Below are 22,215 nucleotides of genomic sequence, written 5' to 3' on the forward strand. Positions count from 1 at the left end.
AAGATTTAAAATGGCAGTAAGGATTAAAAAATACACAACCCAAAAATATGCTGCCTAAAATAAACCCATTTCACCTGTAAAGACAGATACAGATTTGAAGTAAAGGGATGGAAAAGGTTATTTTATGTAAACCGAAGACAAAGGTGAGCAGCAGTAGCCATGCTTACATAAAACAGACTTTCAGTCAAAAACAGTAAAAAGAAACAATAAGGTCATTATATAACGATAAAGGGATAAGTTTAGCAAGGGTATATAACAATTCTAAACATACATACACGCAACACCAGAGCTCCCAGATATATAAAGCAAGTATTAGATCTAAAGGGAGAGCTAGATGCCAATACAGTAATACCTGAGGACTTCAACACCCCTCTCAGCATTAGATCATTTAGACAAAAAAAAAAAACTAACAAAGAAACCTTGGACTGAAACTGCTCCTTAGACCAAATAGACCTAACAGACACTTATAGGACAATTCATTCAACACTCATACACACTTTTTTTCTCATAAGCACACAGAACATTCTTCAGGATAGACCATATGTTATGACAGAATATGTCTTAATGAATGTATAAAACATTAAAATCATCTCAAGTATCTTTTCAAAACACAAATAAGAAAAAGAGAAACTTTGGAACCTGTACAAAAGCATGGAAATTGAACAACATACTCCTGAATCACCTTTGGGTCAAGGAAGAAAATTGAGGACATGTTTTCAAAAAATTATTGAAACAAAGAGCATCAAAATATAACAAAACCTATGGGATATGGCAAAAGCAGTGCTAAGAGGGATGTATACAGCAAAAATGCTCACATCAAAAACGTTGAAGTATTTCAAACAATCTAACAATGTACTCTTCAAGGAGCTAGTCAAAGAAACAAACAAAAACCCACAATTAGAAGGATGGAAATCCTAAAAATCAGAGCAAAACTCCAGAAAATAGAGAGTAAAAAAAAAAGTATCAATGAAATGAAAAGTTTGATTTTTGAAAAGATGAAAATAAAGCACTTGCTAGACTAACCAAGAAAAAAAACAAAACGACTCAAAATCATAAATGAAGACGGAGACATTATAACTGATACTATAGGAAAAGTTCAGAGACTATAATGAACAACTGTAAACTAATAAACTAAAAATCTAAAAATCTAGAGGAAATTTATAAATTTCTGGACACATACCACCAACCACGGTTGAATCAAGAAGAAATAGAAAATCTGAACAGACCTGTAATTAGTAATGAGCTTGAATCAGTAATATTAAAAAGTTTCCCAACAAAGACAGTCCAGGACCAGATGTTTTTACTGCTGAATTCTACCAAACTTTACCAATTCTCCTGTAAGTGTTCCAAAAAAATTGAAGAGGAAGGAATTCCCCCATCTCATTCTATGAAGCCAGCATTACCCTGATGCCAAACCCAGAAAATTATGCAACAAAAACTACACGCCAACATCCCTTCAAACTATACTACAAGGCTACAGTAACCAAAACAGCATGGTACTGGTACCAAAACAGAGATATAGACCAATGGAACAGAACAGAGTCCTCAGAAATAATACCGCACATCTACAGCCATCTGATCTTTGACAAACCTGAGAGAAACAAGAAATGGGGAAAGGATTCCCTATTTAATAAATGGTGCTGGGGAAACTGGCTAGCCATAAGTAGAAAGCTGAAACTGGATCCTTTCCTTACCCCTTATACGAAGATTAATTCAAGATGGATTAGAGACTTAAATGTTAGACCTAATACCATCAAAACCCTAGAAGAAAATCTAGGTAGTACCATTCAGGACATAGGCATGGGCAAGGACTTCATGTCTAAAACACCAAAAGCAACGACAGCAAAAGCAAAAATTGACAAATGGGATCTAATTAAACTAAAGAGCTTCTGCACAGCAAAAGAAACTACCATCAGAGTGAACAGGCAACCTACAGAATGGGAGAAAATTTTTGCAACCTACTCATCTGACAAAGGGCTGATATCCAGAATCTACAAAGAACTCAAACAAATATACGAGAAAAAAACAAACAACCCCATCAAAAAGTGGGGAAAGGATATGAACAGACATTTCTCAAAAGAAGATATTCATACAGCCAACAGACACATGAAAAAATGCTCATCATCACTCGCCATCAGAGAAATGCAAATCAAAACCACAATGAGATACCATCTCACACCAGTTAGAATGGCAATCATTAAGAAGTCAGGAAACAACAGGTGTTGGAGAGGATGTGGAGAAATAGGAACACTTTTACACTGCTGGTGGGATTGTAAACTAGTTCAACCATTATGGAAAACAGTATGGCAATTCCTCAAGGATCTAGAACTAGATGTACCATATGACCCAGCCATCCCATTACTGGGTATATACCCAAAGGATTATAAATTATTCTACTACAAAGACACATGTACACGTATGTTTATTGCGGCACTATTCTCAATAGCAAAGACTTGGAATCAACCCAAATGTCCATCTGTGACAGACTGGATTAAGAAAATGTGGCACATATACACCATGGAATACTATGCAGCCATAAAAAAGGATGAGTTTGCGTCCTTTGTAGGGACATGGATGCAGCTGGAAACCATCATTCTTAGCAAACTATCACAAGAACAGAAAACCAAACACCGCATGTTCTCACTCATAGGTGGGAACTGAACAATGAGATCACTTGGACTCGGGAAGGGGAACATCACGCACTGGGGCCTATCATGGGGAGGGGGGAGGGGGGAGGAGGGAGGGATTGCATTGGGGAGTTATACATGATATAAATGATGAATTGATGGGTGCTGACGAGTTGATGGGTGCAGCACACCAACATGGCATAAGTATACATATGTAACAAACCTGCACGTTATGCACATGTACCCTAGAACTTAAAGTATAATAAAAAAAAAAGAAAAGAAAGAAAAAAAAAAAGAAATTCTCTGCAAAATGCTAGCAATCCAATAGAACATAAAAAATGTATCAAGTGGAATTTATCCCAACGATACAAGGATACATCATGCATAAATCAATAAATATATTACATCAAGAGAATGAAAAACAGAAAACATCCTTTCAATAGACACAAAAGAACCTTTCATAAAATTTAACATCCTTTCATCATAAAAACTCTCAACAAATTAGGCATACAAAAAAAAAAAACATGTATTAGCATAATAAAGACCATATATGACAAACCTACAAGTAATATCAAACTGAATGGGGAAAAGCTGAAGAACTTCTCCCTATAAAACTGAAACAAGACAAGGACGCCCACTTTCAGCACTCTTTTTCAACACAGTACTGGAAGTCCTAGCCAGAGCAATCGAGTAAGAGAAAGAAGTACAGGCATCCCAACAGGAGAAATTGTTGTCCAATTATTGCTCTTTGCTAATAATTTACAGCTAGAAAAAGCTACACCTTCACCAGAAAGCTCTCAGATCTGATAAATAAATTTAGTAAAGTTGCAGGATACAAAAATCGACACACAAAATTCAGTAGCATTTCTATATACCAATAATGAACTGGCTGAGGAAGAAATCAAGAAGGCAAACCTATTTACAATGGCTGGAAATAATACCTAGGAATAAATTTAACCCAGGAGGGAAAGATCCATATAAAATACAAAACACTGATGAAACAAACTGAAGAGTACACCAATAAATGGAAAGTCATTCCACGTTTATGAGTCAGAAGAATTAATGTTATTAACATCATTCTACTCAAAGCATTCTACATTGAATAATGCAGTCGCTATCAGAATACAGAAATGGAAAAAAAGTGATCGTAAAATGTGTATGGGACCAGAAGAGTCTGAATAGCCAAAGCAATCCTGAGCAAAAAGAACAAAGTTTTATGAATCACACTACTTGACAAAACAGCAAGGTGCTGGTATAAAAACAGACATATAGAACAACAGAATAGATTACAGAACTGAGAATTAAATCCACTTATTTACACCCAACTTATTTTTGACTAAAGCACCAAGAACATACATTGGGGGAAAGGACGTCCTCCTCAAATGGTGCTGAGAATTGGATTGTCAGATGCACAAGTATGAAGCTGTATCCTTGTCTCTCACCATATTAGAAAAATCAGCTCAAGATGGATTAAGGATTTAAAGATAAGACCGAAAACTGAAACTACAAGAGGTAAACATAGGGAAAACAAGGCAGGACCTTGGTCTAGGCAAAGATCATACGGTTACGACCTCGAAAGCACAGGCAACGAAAACAAAAATAGGTAAATGGGACTGTAATAAATGAAAGAGCTTCTGTACAACAAAGGAAGCACTCAAAAGAGTGAAGAGACAACCTGCTGAATGGGAGAAAAGATTTGTAAACTATTCAGACAAGAGACTAATATCTAGGATATACAAGGATCTCAAACAATTTGACAGTAAAAAAAAAATCACATTAAAATAGACAAAGGACATGAATAGATATTTCTCAAAAGACAAATGACCAATGGGCATATGAAAAAATGCTCAACATCACTAATCATTAGGGAAATGCAAATCAAGGCATGATCAACTATCATCTTGCCCCAGTTAGAATGACTATTAAAAAGACAAGAAAATAACAGACGTTGATGAGGTGCAACGAAAAGGGAACTCTTAATACGTTGTTGTAGTTCAGAATACAAGTTAGTATAGCCACTATTGAAAACAGTATGGAGGAGATTTCTCAAAAACCTAAAAATAGAAATACGATATGTGTCAGTAATCCCACTAATAAGTATTTATGTAAAGGGAAAGCAATCATATACTTTTCTAGCTATCAGGAAAAATATATGCATGGCATACCTGTACTTTCATGTTTATTGAGGCACTACTTATAATAGCAAATTAAGTGTCACTTAGAGAACAAATGGATAAAGAAAATGTGTTACATATACACAGTGGAATACTCTTCATCCATCTGCACCAACATGAATGAAACTGCAGGTTATGAAGTGAAACAATCCAGGCAAAGATAAACAGATTTTACATGTTCTTACTCATATATAGGTGTAAAAAGCAGTTGTTCTCATGGAAACCGAGAGTATAAGATACGAGAGGCTAGGAAGGGTAGGAAGGGAATATAAAGAGGGGTTATTTAATGGGTACAAACATATAGTTAGTTGAAAGGTATATATTCTAATGTTCAACAGTAGAAAGGGGTGACTAGAGTTAGCAACAATATGATGTACATTTCCAAGTAGCTGAGAGAACTTGAAATGTTTACAGCACATGAAAATGATAAATACTCAAAGTAATGAATACCCCAAACACACTGACTTGACCATTACACATTCAGTGCATGTAACAAAATATCACATGTACATATATGTAAAATGTTATGCATCAATAAAAATAAATGTTCTAAAAAGAGAATAAATCTAACAGGATAGCTTATTACTTTAAAATAAAATCACCAGACAACTGTAAAGCTTCTGGTTTCCCTCTGCAAGGAATAAATCCTATTGTATGAGAATTAAATTTCCCTAAGATTTAAATCACATCAACCAAGACTTTAGTTTATCATTATTTTACCCAAATAGTGTTGTAAAATAGTATATTTTCATTATTTCATATTCCAGCTATAAAACGTCACATGCATTTTATACATAGAAATTATTTCATTGGAAAACATATGTACCAGCCTAATATCTATTTTCCCAGTACCCAGTTTTATGGTTTTTGGATATTCATTTGCAGGTTCTGTGATGTCTTATTTTGTTTTTGTGGGGTGGGGAGCGGGATCTCGCTCTTTTGCCTAGGCTGGAGTGTCATGGCACAATCATAGCTAATCACAGCCTTGAACTCCGGGCCTAAAGCAATTCTCCTGCCTTGGCCTCCCAATGTGCTGGGATTACAGGTGTCAGCCATCGCACTCAGCCCTGTGATATCATTTATAATTATTTATGAAACACAGTTAACTCCATTTTGAAGACAGTGAAGTAAATTTTCCAACTATCAGCAAAATATACATTATACATCCTTTAGCATTAGAACCTCATGGCTGCATTTCTCATTATTGAAATAATTTATTAATGTCTTGTCAATCACTCAAAAATCATTTAATGTCACTGTATAGGCCAAAGATGTTACATTTCCCCTGTAATTAAAAAAAAAAAAAAAGTTGTGAAAATAATCCTGGTAAGGTAACTAAAAAGAGATTCTCATTTATCTAGGTAACAATTATATTTAAGTGTTTCTGAACAAATTTGGCATAGAACCTAACCCATCACGCAAATCTTCAATCACATGATTATAGTTCATCATTTAAAGTCCCCAAATGAGTAAGAAACTCTTACTTAACCATACTTTAACAAATGAGTTCCTAGGTGAGGTAGATATCATAAATTGGCTATTTTCCATAAAGTTAAAATGGTGACAAATCATAGAAGAATGTGAAAGATTGGTAGAAAATACCAAAATTTGTCATAAAGTGTAAATTCAAGCCAGGTGTGTGCACACACAAATATCATATTTAATACTTTTCAGGTCTCTTTTACCTAAGTAGGTGAATTTGGGACAGTTACATGCAATTATTTATCATCTAAACAACTGAAATGGATAAGGAGAACAAAAATTGCTTTCATTTATTAGTGATTGGTTCCAATTGCCCAGAAAATACTCAGTTTTCTATGATATCTGAACTGAGAAAAATGTAGAAGACAGAACATCAAGAAAACACACAGGAATATTCTGATGTCTCTTCTTTTAGGCCACTGGGAAATACGTGTTAACATTTATGTCTTAATTTTTGTTATGAAGAGCAATTTCAAGGTTCTCCATCAGGGAAGAGGAAATTGCTACAAAAATATCTGAATGTTAATATAGTCATCTGTATCACACCTATTTGGTATATATTACTTTGCCATCAAAAAGGCAATGGCCATTTTTCATTCATGTAAATGTCGGTGAAATATTTTCTTAAATACATAGAAAATACATTTTCAACTGCCGAGTTTGACTCTAGAGTGTCTGAAATATTTACAGTAATAATTTCTAGTTGAAATACCATATATAGAGAAGGAACACCAATATATTGCAATTGCATTAGATTTTCTGAAAACAAGGTACTCTGAGTTCTAGAAAAAAAAATCTAAATGATACAAAACGAGTGTTTATGTTCACAAAAGTATTTCTTTAAATGAACTCTAATCCTCCTGAGAATTAACCCTCTTAATTTTAACCAGTGTAAACTACTTATTAACATTTCTTGCCATTATGGTATCAAAATGTGATGATTACAGCAGAGATGGAAAAAAGTTAAAATGGCCCTTGTTCAGTCAATTGATATCAAACCCAACATAAGAGGCCTTAAAGATATGCTTCTCTTTTATAGCAAATTCTATATATCTCTCCATGATTATTTTTATAGGTTAAAATCATGCATGCATACAAAGTCAAGTCTGAAACCATTCACTCCAGGAGTAAAACTTTCCAATAGGCAGAGCTAATTCTTGGAAAAGGCGGCTATAAAAACAACTGAAGAGTGATGCAGGAATTAGCCGAGCAGAAAATAGAATCCATGTCACCATTCTCAGGAAGTCAAAATAAAGTGGATTAAAACCAAACCCTAACTGGTTTGTCAATGTCATTTTGAGGATACAAAAATTTCTCTTGAGTCCTAGTCTTCTTTCTTTTTTGGTCAGATGTGACTGTCATTATTCATTTTTGTTCTAAAGTTACCCTGGTAAATAAGAGCATTTCCACATCATATTTCATATCCTAAATGGAAATGACTTTCTACACTAATATTCAAAAGACATCTAGAACAGGCGCAATGTTTTATCCCTGATTTTTTTTTTTTTTTTTTTTTAATTCCTTTAAAGAGAACATCCTCACTTTGTTATTCACAAGGGAAAGCTTACAAAGCACTCTCAATACAGGGAGTTTTTTGTTTTTGTTTTGTTTTTGTTTTTTTAGTTTTTGTTTTTTTTGGACTGGCAAAGAAACCAGTAGGTTTGAAACCCAGAGAAACAAACAACGTATATGAAAACCCACGACCAACGCATGTAGAATGTACTATCTTATAGAGAAATCATAATGGCAAGTGAATTGTCTGATTCACAAAAGCATATTGTTAAGGAGATATACCTATTATCTGGGAGCATAAACATACATGATTTATTAAGTTTACCCTAGATGTACTTATTTTTGCATATGTTAACATTTAAACACACTAGAAACAGCCCCTGAAATTGCTTATGCTAATGCCTACTGCTATTCATTTTAAAAGGCAATTCCACTTAAAACCAAACCTCAGGCCTCAAAACACCAGTTAAGGCCAAACAAAGCATATCGAATTCCATATATGAAATCCTACAATGTTTCAATGACTTCTTAATTTATAAAGCAATTCCATCAACAAGGCATATGTTTAAAATTCTCAAAGCATTATTTGGCAGGTATTTTTTAAACCAAATACGGCTTCAATTCCCCAATAATAAAATTCTCCCCAAACGTTTCATTATTCTCCTAAGGAGCATAACCGATTTAAAATGAAATTTCTTTGGAGATTAGCTGACATCAGGCAGAAGCTCAAGAACCAATATCTGGTTAAATAAAAATATAAACATCACAAAAGCAATTACTATACAGGCATGAATCATGAATTTTACCTGGAAAATCTACTGAAGAGAGTGTTCTAAGTCTGAGACTTCAAGAGATGGTGTTCTGTCTTTCGTGACTAAGAAATCAGTAAATAAAAATTCTTATGATTTACTTCTTTTTTTCTTTGAATCATCACTGAGATTATCTCTTGAAAAATGCTGGGCAAAAATGTATAAATGTGTATTTGGGGGTTTCCCTAACACAATGGCAAGAATTGGCATATTTTAAAAACATAAGACTTACGCTGAATCCTCATCTTATTTGCAGCCATAAGTAAACTTTAAGAAACTTTTTATTACATTATACTTTAAGTTTTGGGATACATGCGCAGAATGTGCAACTTTGTTACATAGGTATACACATGCCATGGTGGTTTGCTACACCCATCAACAAACTAACACAGGAACAGAAAACCAACCACTGCATGTTCTCACTCATAAATGGGAGTTGAACAATGAGAACACATGGATGCAGTGGAATATCACAGACTGGGACATTTTGTGGGGTGGGGAGCTAGGGGAGTGGCAGCATTAGGGGAAATATCTAACACAGATGTCTTTCCTGCTTTCTCCTGTGGGCATTTAGTGCTATAAATTTCCCTCTGAATACTGCTTTAGCTGTGTCCCAGAGATTCTGGTACGTTGTGTGTTTGTTCTCATTGGTTTCAAAAAACTTATTTATTTCTGCCTTAATTTCATTATTCAGGAGCAGGTTTGTTCCGTTTCCATGTAGTTGTGTGCTTTTGAGTCTCTTAATCCTGCCTTCTAATTAGATTGCACTGTGGTCTGCGAGACTGTTATGATTTTCATTCTTTTGCATTTGCTGAGGAGTGTTTTACTTCCAATTATGTGATCAATTTTAGAATAAGTGCGATGTGGTGCTGAGAAGAATGTACATTATGTTGATTCAGGGTGGAGAGTTCTGTGTAGATGTCAATTAGGTCTGCTTGGTCCAGAGCTGAGCTCAAGTCCTGAATATCCTTGTTAATTTTCTGTCTCATTGATCTAATATTGACAGTGAGGTGTTAAAGTCTCCCACTATTATTGGGTGGGAGTCTAACACCCCAGTGGTGCCTGGAACACCAGCGAGACAGAAACATTCGCTCCCCTGGAAAGGGGGCTGAAACCAGGGAGCCAAGTGGTCTATCTCAGCAGATCCAACCCCCACAGAGCCCAGCAAGCTAAGATCCACTGGCTTGTAATTCTCGCTGCCAGCACAGCAGTCTGAAGCTGACCTGAGGCTCCAGCTTGGTGGAGGGAGGGGCGTCCACCATTACTGAGACCTGAGTAGGCCGATGTCCCCTCACAGTGTAAACAAAGTCGCTGAAAAGTTCAAATTGGGCAGAGCCCACTGCAGCTCAGCAAAGCCACTGTAGCCAGACTGCCTCTCTAGATTCTTCCTATCTGGGCAGGGCATCTCTGAAAGAAAGGCAGCAGCCCCAGTCAGGGGCTTATAGATAAAACTCCCATCTCCTTGGGACAGAAAACCTGGGCGAAGGGGCAGCTGTGGGCACAGCTTTTGCAAACTTAAATGTCCTTGTCTGCTGGCTCTGAAGAGAGCAGCAGATCTCCTAACACAGCACTCAAGCTCTGCTAAGGGACAGACTGCCTTCTCAAGTGGGTTGGCCCCTGTGCCTACTGACTGGGACATGCCTCCCAGCAGCGGTCGACAGACACTTCATACAGGAGAGCTCCAGCTGGCATCTGGCAGGTGCCCCTCTGTGACGAAGCTTCCAGAGGAAGAAACAGGCAGCAATCTTTGCTGTTCTGCAGTCTCTGCTGGGGATACCCAGGCAAACAGGGTCTGGAGTGACCTCCAGCAAACCCCAGCAGACCTGCAGCAGAGGGACCCATTAGAAGGAAAACTAACAAACAGAAAGGAATATCAACATCAACAAAAAGGACATTCACACAAAAACCCCATCTGAAGTTCACCAACATCAAAGACCAAAGGTAGATAAATCCACAAAGATGAGGAAAAACCAGCACAAAAAGGCTGAAAATTCCAAAACACAGAATGCCTCTTCTCCTCCAAAGGATCACAACTCCTCACCAGGAAGAGAACAAAAGTGGACGGAGAATGAGTTTGACGAATTCACAGAAGTAGGCTTCAGAAGGGTGGGTAATAAACTCCTCCAAGCTAAAGGAGCATGTTCTAACCCAATGTGAGGAAGCTAAGAACCTTGAAAAAAGGTTAGACAAATTGCTAACCAGTTTACAGAAGAACATAAATGACCTGATGGAACTGAAAAACACAGCACAAGAACATCATGAAGCATATACAAGTATCAATAGCTCAATCGATCAAGCGGAAGAAAGAATATCAGAGATTGAAGATCAACTTAATGAAATAAAGTGTGAAGAGAAGATTAGAGAAAAAAGAATGAAAAGCAATGAACAAAGCCTCCACAAAATATGGGACTATGTGAAAAGACCAAACCTAGGTTTGATTGGTATACTGGAAAGTGATGGCAAGAATGGAACCAAGTTAGAAAGCATTCTTCAGGATATTATCCAGGAGAACTTCCCCAACCTAGCAAGACAGCCCACCATTCAAATTTAGGAAATACAGAGAATACCACAAAGATACTCCTCAAAAAGAGCAACCCCAAGACACATAATTGTCAGATTCACCAAGGTTGAAATGAAGGAAAAAATTCTAGAGATGGATGCTGATGATTTCACAACAGTGGGACTGTAGTTAATGCCACTGTGTATTTAAATTATACATTTAAATACACTTAAAATGTTAAATTTTATGTTATGTACATTTTACAATAAAAATGTTGTATATATGCATTCATATATTTAAATTAGCTAATATCTAAAATTTGATTATGCCAAGAATTCACATAGATATGGAATAAGAGTTTCTGCCACACAACTGTTGGAAATGTATTAATAAAAACAACTGTGGGGGGGCGGAGCAAGATGGCCGAATAGGAACAACTCCAGTCTCCAACTCCCAGCGCGAGCGACACAGAAGACCGGTGATTTCTGCATTTTCAACTGAGGTACTGGGGTCATCTCACTAGGGAGTGCCGGACAATCGGTGCTGGTCAGCTGCTGCAGCCTGACCAGCGAGAGCTGAAGCAGGGCGAGGCATCGCCTCACCTGGAAGCGCAAGGGGGAAGGGGGATCCGTTTTCCTAGCCAGGGGAACTGAGACACACAACACCTGGAAAATCGGGTAACTCCCACCCCAATACTGCGCTGTAAGCATACAGGCATTCCAGGAGAATATATCCCACACCTGGCCGGGAGGGTCCCACGCCCACGAAGCCTCCCTCACTGCTAACACAGCAGTCTGCCGCGATCTATCCGCAAGGCAGCAGCGAGGCTGGGGGAGGGGCGCCCGCCATTGCTGAGGCTTAAGTAGGTAAACAAAGCCGCTGGGAAGCTCGAACTGGGTGGAGCTCACAGCAGCTCAAGGAAGCCTGCCTGTCTCTGTAGTCTCCACCTCTGGGGACAGCGCACAGCTGAAGACCAACAGGGGAAGTAGCGGGAGCCGGTGCAGACGCGAACGACTCTGTCTGACAGCTTTGGGGAGAGCCGCGGATCTCCCAACGCGGAGGTTGAGATCTGAGAACGGACAGACTGCCTGCTCAGGTGTGTCCCTGACCCCTGAGTAGCCTAGCTGGGAGAAATCCCCCACTAGGGGCAGTCTGACACCCCACACCTCACAGGGTGGAGTACACCCCTGAGAGGACACTTCCAAAGGAAGAATCAGACAGGTACACTCGCTGTTCAGCAATATTCTATCTTCGGCAACCTCTGCTGCTGATACCCAGGCAAACAGGGTCTGGAGTGGACCTCAAGCAATCTCCAACAGACCAACAGAGAGTCCTTCTGACTGTCAGAAGGAAAACTATCAAACAGGAAGGACACCTATACCAAAACCCCATCAGTTCGTCACCACCATCAAAGACCAGAGACAGATAAAACCACAAAGATGGGGAAGAAGCAGGGCAGAAAAGCTGGAAATTCAAAAAATAAGAGCGCATCTCCCCCTGCAAAGGAGCGCAGCCCATCACCAGCAACGGATCAAAGCTGGTCAGAGAATGACTTGGACGAGAGGAGAGAAGAAGGCTTCAGTCCATCAAACTTATCAGAGCTAAAGGAGGAATTACGTACCCAGCGCAAAGAAACTAAAAATCTTGAAAAAAGAGTGGAAGAATTGACAGCTAGACTCATTAATGCAGAGAAGATCATAAACGAAATGACAGAGATGAAAACCATGACACGAGAAATACGTGACAAATGCACAAGCTTCAGTAACCGACTCGATCAACTGGAAGAAAGAGTATCAGCGATTGAAGATCAAATGAATGAAATGAAGCGAGAAGAGAAACCAAAAGAAAAAAGAAGAAAAAGAAATGAGCAAAGCCTGCAAGAAGTATGGGATTACGTAAAAAGACCAAATCTACGTCTGATTGGGGTGCCTGAAAGTGAGGGGGAAAATGGAACCAAGTTGGAAAACACTCTTCAGGATATCATCCAGGAGAACTTCCCCAACCTAGTAGGGCAGGCCAACATTCAAATTCAGGAAATACAGAGAACGCCACAAAGATACTCCTCCAGAAGAGCAACTCCAAGACACATCATTGCCAGATTCACCAAAGTTGAAATGAAGGAAAAAATCTTAAGGGCAGCCAGAGAGAAAGGTCGGGTCACCCACAAAGGGAAGCCCATCAGACTAACAGCAGATCTCTCGGCAGAAACTCTACAAGCCAGAAGAGAGTGGGGGCCAATATTCAACGTTCTTAAAGAAAAGAATTTTCAACCCAGAATTTCATATCCAGCCAAACTAAGTTTCATAAGTGAAGGAGAAATAAAATCCTTTACAGATAAGCAAATGCTTAGAGATTTTGTCACCACCAGGCCTGCCTTACAAGAGACCCTGAAGGAAGCCCTAAACATGGAAAGGAACAACCGGTACCAGCCATCGCAAAAACTTGGCAAAATGTAAAGACCATCGAGGCTAGGAAGAAACTGCATCAACTAACGAGCAAAATAACCAGTTAATATCATAATGGCAGGATCAAGTTCACACATAACAATATTAACCTTAAATGTTAATGGACTAAATGCTCCAATTAAAAGACACAGACTGGCAAACTGGATAAAGAGTCAAGACCCATCAGTCTGCTGTATTCAGGAGACCCATCTCACATGCAGAGACATACATAGGCTCAAAATAAAGGGATGGAGGAAGATCTACCAAGCAAATGGAGAACAAAAAAAAGCAGGGGTTGCAATCCTAGTCTCTGATAAAACAGACTTTAAACCATCAAAGATCAAAAGAGACAAAGAAGGCCATTACATAATGGTAAAGGGATCAATTCAACAGGAAGAGCTAACTCTCCTAAATATATATGCACCCAATACAGGAGCACCCAGATTCATAAAGCAAGTCCTTAGAGACTTACAAAGAGACTTAGACTCCCATACAATAATAATGGGGGACTTCAACACTCCGCTGTCAACATTAGACAGATCAACGAGACAGAAAGTTAACAAGGATATCCAGGAACTGAACTCATCTCTGCACCAAGCGGACCTAATAGACATCTATAGAACTCTCCACCCCAAATCAACAGAATATACATTCTTCTCAGCACCACATCGCACTTATTCCAAAATTGACCACATAATTGGAAGTAAAGCACTCCTCAGCAAATGTAAAAGAACAGAAATTATAACAAACTGTCTCTCAGACCACAGTGCAATCAAACTAGAACTCAGGACTAAGAAACTCAATCAAAACCGCTCAACTACATGGAAACTGAACAACCTGCTCCTGAATGACTATTGGGTACATAACGAAATGAAAGCGGAAATAAAGATGTTCTTTGATACCAATGAGAACAAAGATACAACATACCAGAATCTCTGGGACACATTTAAAGCAGTGTGTAGAGGGAAATTTATAGCACTAAATGCCCACAAGAGAAAGCAGGAAAGATCTAAAATTGACACTCTAACATCACAATTAAAAGAACTAGAGAGGCAAGAGCAATCACATTCAAAAGCTAGCAGAAGGCAAGAAATAACTAAGATCAGAGCAGAACTGAAGGAGATAGAGACACAAAAAACCCTCCAAAAAATCAATGAATCCAGGAGTTGGTTTTTTGAAAAGATCAACAAAATTGACAGACCGCTAGCAAGGCTAATAAAGAAAAAAAGAGAGAGGAATCAAATAGATGCAATAAAAAATGATAAAGGGGATATCACCACTGACCCCACAGAAATACAAACTACCATCAGAGAATACTATAAACACCTCTACGCAAATCAACTAGAAAATCTAGAAGAAATGGATAATTTCCTGGACACTTACACTCTCCCAAGGCTAAACCAGGAAGAAGTTGAATCCCTGAATAGACCAATAGCAGGCTCTGAAATTGAGGCAACAATTAATAGCCTACCCACCAAAAAAAGTCCAGGACCAGATGGATTCACAGCTGAATTCTACCAGAGGTACAAGGAGGAGCTGGTACCATTCCTTCTGAAACTATTCCAATCAATAGAAAAAGAGGGAATCCTCCCTAACTCATTTTATGAGGCCAACATCATCCTGATACCAAAGCCTGGCAGAGACACAACAAAAAAAGAGAATTTTAGACCAATATCCCTGATGAACATTGATGCAAAAATCCTCAATAAAATACTGGCAAACCGGATTCAGCAGCACATCAAAAAGCTTATCCACCATGATCAAGTGGGCTTCATCCCTGGGATGCAAGGCTGGTTCAACATTCGCAAATCAATAAACGTAATCCAGCATATAAACAGAACCAAAGACAAGAACCACATGATTGTCTCAATAGATGCAGAAAAGGCTTTTGACAAAATTCAACAGCCCTTCATGCTAAAAACGCTCAATAAATTCGGTATTGATGGAACGTACCTCAAAATAATAAGAGCTATTTATGACAAACCCACAGCTAATATCATACTGAATGGGCAAAAACTGGAAAAATTCCCTTTGAAAACTGGCACAAGACAGGGATGCCCTCTCTCACCACTCCTATTCAACATAGTGTTGGAAGTTCTGGCTAGGGCAATCAGGCAAGAGAAAGAAATCAAGGGTATCCAGTTAGGAAAAGAAGAAGTCAAATTGTCCCTGTTTGCAGATGACATGATTGTATATTTAGAAAACCCCATCGTCTCAGCCCAAAATCTCCTTAAGCTGATAAGCAACTTCAGCAAAGTCTCAGGATACAAAATTAATGTGCAAAAATCACAAGCATTCTTATACACCAGCAACAGACAAGCAGAGAGCCAAATCAGGAATGAACTTCCATTCACAATTGCTTCAAAGAGAATAAAATACCTAGGAATCCAGCTTACAAGGGATGTAAAGGACCTCTTCAAGGAGAACTACAAACCACTGCTCAGTGAAATCAAAGAGGACACAAACAAATGGAAGAACATACCATGCTCATGGATAGGAAGAATCAATATCGTGAAAATGGCCATACTCCCCAAGGTTATTTATAGATTCAATGCCATCCCCATCAAGCTACCAATGACTTTCTTCACAGAATTGGAAAAAAACTGCTTTAAAGTTCATATGGAACCAAAAAAGGGCCCGCATTGCCAAGACAATCCTAAGTCAAAAGGACAAAGCTGGAGGCGTCACGCTACCTGACTTCAAACTATACTACAAGGCTACAGTAACCAAAACAGCATGGTACTGGTACCAAAACAGAGATACAGACCAATGGAACAGAACAGAGTCCTCAGAAATAATACCGCACATCTACAGCCATCTGATCTTTGACAAACCTGAGAGAAACAAGAAATGGGGAAAGGATTCCCTATTTAATAAATGGTGCTGGGAAAATTGGCTAGCCATAAGTAGAAAGCTGAAACTGGATCCTTTCCTTACCCCTTATACGAAGATTAATTCAAGATGGATTAGAGACTTAAATGTTAGACCTAATACCATAAAAACCCTAGAAGAAAATCTAGGTAGTACCATTCAGGACATAGGCATGGGCAAGGACTTCATGTCTAAAACACCAAAAGCAACGGCAGCAAAAGCCATAATTGACAAATGGGATCTAATTAAACTAAAGAGCTTTTGCACAGCAAAAGAAACTACCATCAGAGTGAACAGGCAACCTACAGAATGGGAGAAAATTTTTGCAACCTACTCATCTGACAAAGGGCTAATTTCCAGAATCTACAAAGAACTCAAACAAATATACGAGAAAAAAACAAACAACCCCATCAAAAAGTGGGGAAAGGATATGAACAGACATTTCTCAAAAGAAGATATTCATACAGCCAACAGACACATGAAAAAATGCTCATCATCACTGGCCATCAGAGAAATGCAAATCAAAACCACAATGAGATACCATCTCACACCAGTTAGAATGGCAATCATTAAGAAGTCAGGAAACAACAGGTGTTGGAGAGGATGTGGAGAAATAGGAACACTTTTACACTGTTGGTGGGATTGTAAACTAGTTCAACCATTATGGAAAACAGTATGGCAATTCCTCAAGGATCTAGAACTAGATGTACCATATGACCCAGCCATCCCACTACTGGGTATATACCCAAAGGATTATAAATTAGTCTACTACAAAGACACATGTACACGTATGTTTATTGCGGCACTATTCACAATAGCAAAGACTTGGAATCAACCCAAATGTCCATCTGTGACAGACTGGATTAAGAAAATGTGGCACATATACACCATGGAATACTATGCAGCCATAAAAAAGGATGAGTTTGTGTCCTTTGTAGGGACATGGATGCAGCTGGAAACCATCATTCTTAGCAAACTATCACAAGAAGAGAAAACCAAACACCGCATGTTCTCACTCATAGGTGGGAACTGAACAATGAGATCACTTGGACTCGGGAAGGGGAACATCACACACTGGGGCCTATCATGGGGAGGGGGGAGGGGGGAGGGGGGAGGAGGGAGGGATTGCATTGGGGAGTTATACATGATATAAATGATGAATTGATGGGTGCTGACGAGTTGATGGGTGCAGCACACCAACATGGCATAAGTATACATATGTAACAAACCTGCACGTTATGCACATGTACCCTAGAACTTAAAGTATAATAAAAAAAAAAAAAAAAAAAAAAAAAAAAAAAAAAAAAATAAAAACAACTGTGAAAAAAAAAAAAAAAAAAAAAAAAAAAAAAAAAAAATGTTAAGGACAGCCCGACAGAAAGGTCCGCTTATCCACAAAGGCAAGCCCCTCAGACTAACAGCAGATCTCTCTGCAGAAACCCTACAAGCCAGAAGAGAGTGGGAACCAATACTCAACATTCTTAAAATAATTTTTAACTCAGAATTTCATATCCAGTCAAACTAAGCTTCATAAGTGAAGGAGAAATAGAATCCTTTACAGACAAGCAAATGCTGAGAGATTTTGTTACCACCAGGCCTGCCCTACAAGAGCTCCTTCAGGAAGCACTAAATATGGAAAGGAAAAACCGGTACCAGCCAGTGCAAAAGCATACCAAATTGTAAAGACCATCAACACCATGAAGAAACTGCATCAACTAATAAGCAAAATAACCAGCTAGCATCATAATGACAGGATCAAATTTACATATAACAATATTAACCTTAAATGTAAATGGGCTAAATGCTCCAATTCAAAGACACAGACTGGCAAGTTGTATAAAGTGTCAAGACTCATCAATGTGCTGTATTCAGGAGAGCAATCTCACGTGCAAAGACACACATAGGCTCAAAATAAAGGGATGGAGGAAGATTTACCAAGCAAGTGGAGAGCAAAAAAAAAGCAGAGGCTGCAATCCTAGTCTCTGATAAAATAGACTTTAAACCAACAAAGATAAAAAAAGACAAAGAAGGTCATTACATAATGCTAAAGGGATCAATGCAATAGGAAGACCTAACTATCCTAAATATATATGCACCCAATACAGGAGAACCCAGATTCATAAAGCAAGTTCCTAGAGACCTACAGAGAGACTTAGATTCCCACACAGTAATAGTGGGAGACTTTAACACCCCACTGTCAACATTAGACAGATCAATGAGACAGAAAATTAACAAGGATGTTCAAGACTTGAATTTAGCTTGGGACCAAGTGGACCAAAGAGACATCTACAGAAGTCTCCACCCCAAATCAACAGGACATACATTCTTCTCAGTACTACTTCACACTTACTCTAAAATTGATCACATAATTGGAAGTAAAACACTCCTCAGCAAATGCAAAAGAAGAAAATTGTAGCAGCCTCTCAGACCACAGTGCAATCAAATTACAACTCAGAATTAAGAAACTCACTCAAAACCACACAACTACATGGAAACTGAACAACCTGCTTCTGAATAACTACTAGGTAAATAACAAAATTCAGGCAGAAATAAAGAAGTTCTTTGAAACCCATGAGAACAAAGATACAATGTACCAGAATCTCTGGGACACAGCTAAAACAGTGTTTAGAGGGAAATTTATAGCACTAAATGCCCACAGGAGAAAGCAGGAAAGATCTAAAACCAACACCCTCACACCACAATTGAAAGAACTAGAGAAGCCAGAGCAAACAAATCAAAAGCTAGCAGAAGACAAGAAATAACTAAGATCAGAGCAGAACTGAAGGAGACAGAGACATGAAAAAAAGCAATGAATTCAGGAGTTTTTTTTTTTTTTTTTTTTGAAGAGATTAACAAAATAGACCACTAGACAAATAATGAGGGCGAGAAGAATCAAATAGACACAATAAAAAATGATAAAGGGGATATCACCACTGATCCCACAGAAATACAAACTACCATCAGAGAATACTATAAACACCTCTAACGTAAGTAAACAAGAAACCTGTTTAAGCGATAGGATGCTCTTTGAATTGGAAGAGTCCATAAATAGAAAGGCTTTACAGATCTGAGATTGTACTGGCAAAACGAGACCATAAGCAGTGGCTGGATCTTCATTAATCAGTCCATATTTCATATTACATTTTGTTGATTTTAAATTGTTGAAGTTTGAGACATAAAATAGTGACCTTATAGGCTATACAGTATACATTTCTACATATACTTCCCAGTTAGGAGAGCATATGGAGTTAGGCATACCGGATTCTTTTAGCTATAAAATACACTATTCATGTACCTGACTTTTTCTGATTACAGGAACGTCAATGTACTTTTTAAAATTGTTTTTATTTACTTAATTTTTTTGTGGGTAGTGTATATACATAGGTGTATATATTAACCTATTTTCTGATTATCATGTGGACACCCATTTAGGCCCTCTTATTCCGTAAGTTCAAAAGCGTACTAGAGGTCAAAAGCCATTTTGTCACTTAATAAGAAAAATATCTATTTTAAACCTTCTCCTACTGTTTTATGAAACGGTAGGACACACACAAGAATAACTAGAATATACACCCTGATGATGGGAACTGACCACCATATGTGATTCAACAAAAAACAAAAACATATTAACAGACTTATCTTTCAAAATCATACACTATAGCTCTTTATCCTCAGGGGTTGAAGTCCATATTTTCATTATGCCTGCCCTTTGTACCTCACTGAACTAAGAGAAAACATACAAATGTGCACTAGGGGTCAATAGTAAAGTAACCTTCCCCTATACTGCCAACTAAGGACATAGGATTAATACAGTTTCTCCCTTAGAGCTAAAAGCAGGGACAGGAGAGATACTATCATGTATAGAAGCAATAAAAAGGGGTTACAGCATTCAGCGCTCAGCCATGCATTATCCAAAGGAGAAGAAACATTTCGAATCAACTTAATCCGATTCCAACTTCACAAACTAACATTTGTGTTGTTATCATTTGCTTTCCCAAGTACATTTGCTTATCAAAAGCAATATATTTGTCAATCGTGAGTATTCTATCTCATTTAAAATTACTGAATTTCCATTTTTATTTATCTATCACTTTTTAAGCTTATTTAAAGTTAACTCCTCCCACCCCAATATGGATCTGCTAGACGATCTGAGGCAATCAGACTTCTGTGTCTGCAAAACTGAGGACTAAGATTCTGGTTGATAATAAATTCACTGGCAAACGGCTATCTTCTGGGTCATTTTTGAGCTTTTCTTGATGGGACCTGCCACCAATATTGAAAGATGTCCTGGTTTAGAATTGATGAAATTGATTCTATATTCAAAAAAACATTTAATTATCAGCTTCTATGGTAGAACAACTTCTACCCAAATATCTTCAATCCCACTGACCTCACTTTTCCAACTTCTGATTTACAGTGTCGCAAAGCCTTAAGAATTGAGAACAGAGGCTACAATTTCAAAATTGGCATGGCAAAAGTGTACTTCATGGGCAAGCAAAAGAGTAGAGGTCACAATGTTATTATCCCTGTCATTGCTATCTCTGGAAGGTATGATTATGTAGCACCAGAGATAAGAGTCAACGTTATTTAAGTGTAATATAATAAAAACAAATACATTTCTGCCTATCAACTAAAGCAGCAGAAAATGAATAACCATCCAACAGAGGACCTCCCCAGTGAAAAATTACAACAGAAGTAGTGGCAGGAATAGATTTCTTGATTTAAATAGTAAACCATGTTGCCTTTTATAGAGTATATGAATGAAATTGGCAAGAGGAGCTAATTAATTATAGCTGATTACTCTATCAAATCTCTTGGTAGCATAAGCAAAACATTAACTTTTTATAATTATTTGGAGTCGATACACTCCAAATGCAGTATGCTGCATCCAAAGGGCATATACATTTTAAAGGCTTTTTTCCTCAAAGTCTTCACTGCAATTTTAGATACTGGTATTTTGAGAACTAGAATTAAATAAGACAATTCATAATATAGTGCAAGAAAGCAGAACATTTTAAATATATCTAGAGTACTGGAAAACTTAAGATATGTAGTTTTGTATTTTGTGTAGAAATGACAAGTCTTGGATGAAAACATTAAACTCTACTATACTAAAAGCAGTGGTAGTCCAGAAATTTACCAACCTTCAGGATCGAGTAGTTTCTCTATGCCTAATTGGTATCTGGCGATGTTGAATGCATGTTCCAGTCGCTGTGTGGCTGACTGCTGGCAAACCACACTATTCCAATCAAACAGGTCTGGCCTAAAACACATACATATACACACATACACAAAGACAAATATAAATCAATCTAGCATGTTCCGTGAGATTTACTTCCATGCTTAATTTTCATTGACAACCCATGCCCCATAGTCCTTAAGGTTTGAGTGTAATTCATTTACCCTTCAAAACATTTCTATTTAAACAAGTTGTAATTTTAATTGAAAATCTTGTTGGGTGTGGTGGTTCATGCCTGTAATCTCAACACTTTGGGAGATGGAGGCAGGCAGATCCTTTGAGCCCAGAAGTTTGAGACTAGCCTAGACAATTTGGTGAAATCTTGTCTCCACAAAAAAAAAAAAAAAAAAAGAAAGGAAAAGAAAAGAAAAACTAGCTGGGTGTGGTGTCACATGCCTACAGTTCCAGCTACTCAGGAGGTGGTTGAGGTTGGAGGATCACCTGAGCCCAGGAAGATTGAGGGTGCAGTGAACCATAATCGTGCCACTGCACTCTAGCCTGGGCAACAGAGTGAGACCCTGTCTCAAAAAAATTGCTGAGGTTGTATACTTAAACAC

At 38.0% G+C, this 22,215-nt stretch overlaps 1 protein-coding gene across 3 annotated transcripts in view; it reads right to left on the reverse strand.

Moving 5' to 3' along the window:
* DMD (dystrophin) overlaps positions 1-22,215 on the reverse strand; it is a 2,245,117-nt gene that overhangs the window by 1,807,141 nt on the left and 415,761 nt on the right. For all 3 annotated transcript variants that reach the window (XM_030933724.1, XM_030933725.1, XM_030933726.1), the window contains exon 7: positions 21,564-21,682. In XM_030933724.1, coding sequence (XP_030789584.1) covers positions 21,564-21,682 — 119 coding nt within the window. The remainder of the gene's footprint in view (positions 1-21,563; positions 21,683-22,215) is intronic.

Source organism: Rhinopithecus roxellana, chromosome 7, assembly GCF_007565055.1.
Source record: "Rhinopithecus roxellana isolate Shanxi Qingling chromosome 7, ASM756505v1, whole genome shotgun sequence".
Lineage (NCBI taxonomy): Eukaryota > Metazoa > Chordata > Mammalia > Primates > Cercopithecidae > Rhinopithecus > Rhinopithecus roxellana.